The 5,790-nt window shown below is 41.8% G+C and overlaps 1 protein-coding gene across 3 annotated transcripts; it reads left to right on the top strand.

The window, feature by feature from the left end:
- The first annotated feature begins 257 nt into the window (after nt 1–257).
- Nucleotides 258–5,174, top strand: LOC113019276 (polyserase-2-like). 3 transcript variants are annotated; one of them, XM_026162875.2, is made up of 11 exons: nt 264–363; nt 464–484; nt 685–777; nt 2,123–2,189; nt 2,270–2,391; nt 2,480–2,625; nt 2,703–2,946; nt 3,771–3,942; nt 4,035–4,300; nt 4,375–4,469; nt 4,573–5,174. In XM_026162875.2, exons 1-11 carry the CDS (start codon nt 309–311, stop codon nt 4,828–4,830), a joined length of 1,539 nt encoding a protein of 512 aa, XP_026018660.2. In that variant the 5' UTR covers nt 264–308; the 3' UTR covers nt 4,831–5,174. The 3 variants fall into 3 exon arrangements, with proteins under 3 accessions (XP_026018661.2, XP_026018660.2, XP_026018658.2); XM_026162876.2 differs by having other exon boundaries at nt 258–363; nt 685–758; nt 2,123–2,391; XM_026162873.2 differs by having other exon boundaries at nt 685–847; nt 2,123–2,391.
- The last annotated feature ends 616 nt before the right edge of the window (nt 5,175–5,790 follow it).

Here is a 5,790-nt window from a genome sequence, read left to right as displayed (position 1 = left end):
CATGAAGTATGGAATGATTCATGACAAGGAAAAAAAATTGACAATAAACAATTTTAGTTTTAGGGTGTAAAGGGAATGAGTCATAATGGTTTCCGAATACAGTGCGAATAGTTGTCAAATCACTGGAGTTCTGTAGTCTTTGTGCCAGAAATTAAAGGAAGAAGGAAATGTTTCAGTGTTCTGGCTGTGGGGTGTGCACGTGGGAGGAGCAAATATAAACGTGACACACGGTTTATATATTTGCCACTCACTGACAGCTGGCTCACAAGTATAAAAAGAGGGACACGCGAGAACTGTGCAGTTACACAATGGTGTTAAGGAAGTGGATTCATTTATTGGCTTTGGTGAGCCTCCTGTCTGCAGGTAAGTCAGACCAACATTTGCATGTAACATAACTGTATGCAAATATAAAGTCAGGATTTCCTCTCTTGAACATCACTGATCCTGTTGTGTTTCTTTCCAGAATCAAATGCTCAGCTTGATGGTAGGTAAAAATAAGAGTTTCTCTGAGTAAAAAAAAAAAAAAATTCATAAAAGTTATATTTTTCATTTAATTATCTATGTTTTTGACATTACAATTCATTTCATCAGCGATACAACTACAAACAAGGAAAAAAATGTTTTCCATATTTCACAATGATTTATGTTGCTTCTGAAGTTTGATCCTGCTGATCTTTGTTTCAGTATGTGGCACTGCTCCACACAGCAGCAGGATAGTAGGAGGTGAAGATGCTCCACCTGGACACTGGCCGTGGCAGGTCAGCGTGCAGATATTTGGTAAACATTTTTGTGGCGGTTCCCTCATCAACAAAGAGTGGGTGATGTCTGCTGCTCACTGCTTCTTTCGGTGTGTAACACAAACGTCTGTTTAATCTTTATGCCTAAACTGATCCAGCTAGAACAGGGTAGAGGTGTGCAGATCGATCCAAATATCAATAGTACTGATATCAACTCTGACATTGATATCAAATCGATACTAACGCGATGCGATCGATACTTTGTGTTTGTGGGCACAAGTTCAAGTGCAGGTGGGGTGGGGGAATCAGTGAATAGCAAAGGTGATGTCTTTCAGCCTGCTGGTTCCAGGGCAGAGGCTCATTAGTCCCCTTCCCGATAGCAGAAAACTGGAAAAGCTGTTTGACAGATGAGTGGAGTTATGGGGTGGGGTGGCTGTAGCTCAGGTGGCAGAGCAGGTCAGCCACTAATCAGACGGTCGGTGGTTCGATCCCAGGCTGCATCCTGGCTGCATGCCAAATATCCTTGGGCAAGATACTAACCCCGTGTTTGCCTACTGGTGGTGGTGGTCAGAGGGCCCGGTGGCGCCTGTGTCCGGCAGCCTCGCCTCTGTCAGTGCGCCCCAGGGCAGCTGTGGCTACAATGTAGCTTGCTATCGCCTGTGTGTGAATGGGTGGATGACTGAATGTAGTGTAAAGCGCTTTGGGGTCCTATGGACTAGAAAAGCGCTATACAAATGCAGGCCATTTACCAGTTATCTGTAATGCAGAGGAGTTTTTGGGTGAGGTGAGTGCAATAGATGTCCTGGAGGGAGGGAAACGAATCACTCACAATCCTCTCTATTACTCTCACTACTCAATATAGCTTTTTCTGGCAGGACCCAATCAGGAGCCATTAGATACAGTAATGCAACTGGTGAGGATACTCTTAACAGTGCCTTTGTTGAAGGCGCTCATAATGGGGGTTGAAGCTCTTGCACTCCTCAGTATGTGGGGAAGTAGAGTTGTTGTTAGGCTTTACTGACCAGTGATGCTGTGTTCTTTGAGCAGGAGAGATCTTCTGAGATGTGCACACCAAGAAACTTGAATCTAAGAAAGCTGCCTATATAGGTTAAACGTACTGACATTGGTATTGGCCCTGTATTTATTTGATATCAGATTGATACCAAATCTGCAGTATCGCAGAACACTGGGCTTTGACTAATATTTGTCAAGGAAGGCAAATGTCAGAATGGGAATACCGAAACTGCCAACATTCCTGAAACATTTCATCAACATAAATGTTAAAATACTGGCTCATGCATAAATACAAATGTTTACAGTTCAATGTTTTGTTTTGTTTTTTCATCAAAACGTCTATATTTTCTTTTTCTTTTTTTTAACTTTAGTTCAAGTCCTTCTGGGTGGACGGTTTCTCTTGGTCTTCAGAGCCTGCGGGGTGCAAATCCAAATAAGGTGTCCAGAAATGTTGTCAAAATCATTTTGCACCCAAACTATGACAGTATGACCAACAACAACGACATTGCTCTGCTCAGACTCTCCTCACCAGTCAGATTCACTGACTACATCAGACCTGTGTGCCTGGCAGCGAGTGGCAGTGTGTTCAACAATGGCACTGATAGCTGGGTGACTGGCTGGGGTGCAGTCAAGGAGGGAGGTGAGGCTGTTGTTGGTGTTTCAGTGTTCATGTGTTCTGTGGTTCATTGGTTTGTGTGTAAACAGCTCCTCATCTTTCTTCCCATCAGTGGCCTTACCCTTCCCTCAAACGCTGCAAGAAGTGGAGGTGCCAGTTGTGGGAAACAGACAGTGTAACTGCCTGAATGGAGTGGGCACAGTCACAGACAACATGATCTGTGCTGGTGTTCTGGCAGGAGGCAAAGACTCATGTCAGGTAGGCTTCATCAGCTCATTTGGTTACATAATCAGGTGTTTCAAAGATTCTCAGATGTGTCCTCTTTATCTCTACAGGGAGACTCCGGAGGTCCAATGGTGAGTAAACAGGGCTCTGTTTGGGTCCAGTCTGGAATTGTAAGTTTTGGTTTTGGTTGTGCTCAGCCCAATCTGCCAGGAGTCTACTCCAGAGTGTCCCGTTACCAGTCCTGGATCAAGTCCCGCATTCGCTCTAATAGGCCAGGATTTGTGCAGTTCATCTCCAGCGGGCTGGACCCTGACAGCAGCTACACCTGTCCTGGTCTTCTAACAAGACCCTCAAGTAAGTCTCAGGTTCCAGTTTTTCAGTACCAATAAATGAATATGGATAAGTATATAATGTTTTCAAATTTTCTGTATGTGTAATTCAATTCAGTGTTATTATACAGCACCAAATCACAACAACAGGTGCTTCAAGGTGCTCTATATTGTAAGGTGAAGACCTTACAATAATAGAAAATAGAGAAAACCCCAACAATCATATGACCCCCTATGAGCAAGACCTGTGGTCAGTGGGAAGGAAAAACTCCCTTTTAACAGGAAGAAACCTGGAGCAGAAACAGACTCAGGGAGGAACACGACCGGTTGGGGTGAGGGGAGGAGGGTCATCTGATCCAGCCCTAAGTGTTTGCTTTATCAAAAGAAAAGTTTTAAGCCTAATCTTAAAAGTAGAGATAGTGTCTGTCTCCCAAATCCAAATTGGAAGCTGGTTCAACAGAAGAGGGGCCTCACAGCTGAGAGCTGTGCTTCTCATTCTACTTTAAAATAGGCTAGGAACGACAAGTAAGCCTGCACGAAGCACTCTAATGCTGTGATACAGTACCATAAGGTCATTAAGACAAGATAGCGCCTGATTATTCAACACCTTACATGTGAGGAGAAGGATTTTGAATTCAATTCTGGATTTAATGGTGGAGCCAATGAAGGGAAGCAAATATAGGAGAAATATGCTCTGTCTCTAATCCCTGTCAGTACTCTTGTTGCAGCATTTTGGATTAACTGAAGGCTTTTCCGAGATTTTTTGGACATCCTGATCACAATGAATTACAGTAGTCCAGCCTTGAACCTAAAGCATTTGCTTTTTTCATTTTTTGTTTCTTCTTTCAGTGTCAGTTTGTGGCAACACCCTCGTGAACAGTCACACAGGAGGAGACAAGAGCACTGTACCCGAAGGAACTTGGCCCTGGATGGTAAGTCTTCACCAAAATGGAGTACACAAATGTGGAGGAAGCTTAATATCTGACAATGTTATACTCACAACTGCACAATGCTTCTCTACGTAAGTACACAAACAGCATTTATAATTTTTAATTTTAAAATATGAGCTGTTTGAGATTTGTCTTTTAATTGTGTCTTCAATCCTCCTGACAGCACCAGTCCAAATGCCAGTGAATGGAATGTGTTTCTTGGTCTTAGACTCATAAATGGTTCTGAAGAGTTTGAGACATCTTTGGGTGTTTTGAACATTACAGTGAGCAAAATGACTGGCTCCAATATTGCACTATTGGAGCTGTTTGAATCAGTCAGTTTCAACAATTATATCCAGCCTGTGTGTTTGGACATTAGTGATTCAAAGTCTTTCCCCATTGGTAGTCAGTGTTTGGTGACAGGCTGGGAAAACAAGAACAACAGCAGAGGTAAGGGTTTGCTGTTTTAAATAATTGCAGTGTCTGAATATCTTTGGTTGCATTTGCAAATATGACTCCTACAGGTGCTGTTCTTCAAAACATGAAAACTCAAGTTGCAAGTTGTGGCAATCTTTTTGATTCAGATCAAATTTGTACTCACACCATGGACCTTCAAGAGGTAAAAACAATATTTATAATTGTATCCTAAATGTGCTTGGACTGATACTTTCAGGCTTGGTGTTTGTTGATCACTGATCATGAATCCTGTTTTATATCCACAGGGAGGTCAGGGCAGCCCATTGCTGTGCAAGTCAGAGTCATCATGGTTCCAGGTTGCTGTTGTAACAGTCTGTGAAAGTAGACTGAGCCATGGAGATGTTGATGTCTTTACCAAAATCTCAAGATTTGGGTCATTCTTAAAGGAGATTATTGATGAAACACCATCTGTTGCAACACTTTTAACAGGAAGTTCACCTGATTTCTCAGTTTCCTTATTGATTTTTTTTGCTGTCCTCATTATCTCCTTCCTGTTGTCATGATTTGCTCTTGTGGGTGGTTGGTGTAGTTCATTATTACAAATTACCAACAGATGCCAAAAATCTTTATTAACACCCATTCATATTTACTTAATGTAGTTATGATGCTCAGGTCGATATGAAGAAAATTATTCATGTGAATATTTCTAATGAAGTTTAAAAATCTTTTTTTTTTAATATTTTGGAGTGTGATGGTATGTTTCTCTAAACAAATTATACAGGAATATGTCTTCTTTGTGCATTCTGAAGCTGTTGTCTACTTAAAAATTGTATAAATCGTGTAAGAGCAAAATTGAAATGTAATTCTAATTACATACTTATTATAATAAACATTGATAATCCATCCATCCATTCGCTTCCACTTATCCTTTTCAGGGTGGCGGGGGGCGCTGGAGCCTATCCCAGCTGTCATAGGGCGAGAGGCGGGGTACACCCTAAACAGGTCGCCAGTCTGTCGCAGGGCCAACACACAGGGACAGACAACCATTCGCACTCACTTTCATTTGCACATTCACACCTAGTGACAATTTGGATTATCCAATTAACCTATCCCCACAAGATGCATGTCTTCAGACGGTGGGAGGAAGCCGGAGTACCCGGAGGGAACCCACGCAAACACTGTTGTGCGGCAACAGTGCTAACCACCGTGCCACCGTGCTGCCAAAAAATGATAAAATAATGTTATTTTTTTGTTGTTGTTGTTTTAGATAACTCAGGGCTAAATATTGCATATTTTGTTTATTTGTGAGCAAAGCCATTCACATTATCAGTAGTGATGTGTGGATCGATTCCTCCGATACCAGTCATTTATGTTCTAGAATCGATTCTCACATTAAAATATCGATATTTTAGTAATTTAGGGTAAATTTGTAGTTTACCATTAACATGAACACAGTGGAAAGTAACTATATCATTCAGATTGTCTACATTCGAAGGAACTACTCCCTCTTCCGCCTTTCATAG

The sequence above is a fragment of the Astatotilapia calliptera genome, chromosome 8 (assembly GCF_964374335.1).
Source record: "Astatotilapia calliptera chromosome 8, fAstCal68.1, whole genome shotgun sequence".
Taxonomy (NCBI): Eukaryota; Metazoa; Chordata; class Actinopteri; order Cichliformes; family Cichlidae; genus Astatotilapia; species Astatotilapia calliptera.
This window is presented reverse-complemented; position numbering and strand designations above follow the sequence as displayed.

Coding starts and splice junctions, on each gene's coding strand:
- LOC113019276 (XM_026162873.2), top strand. CDS start 309: ATGGTGTTAAGGAAGTGGATTCATTTATTGGCTTTGGTGAGCCTCCTG. Junction 848..2,122: donor GCTGCTCACTGCTTCTTTCG/GTGTGTAACACA, acceptor TTTTAACTTTAG/TTCAAGTCCTTCTGGGTGGA. Junction 2,947..3,770: donor TCTTCTAACAAGACCCTCAA/GTAAGTCTCAGG, acceptor TTCTTCTTTCAG/TGTCAGTTTGTGGCAACACC.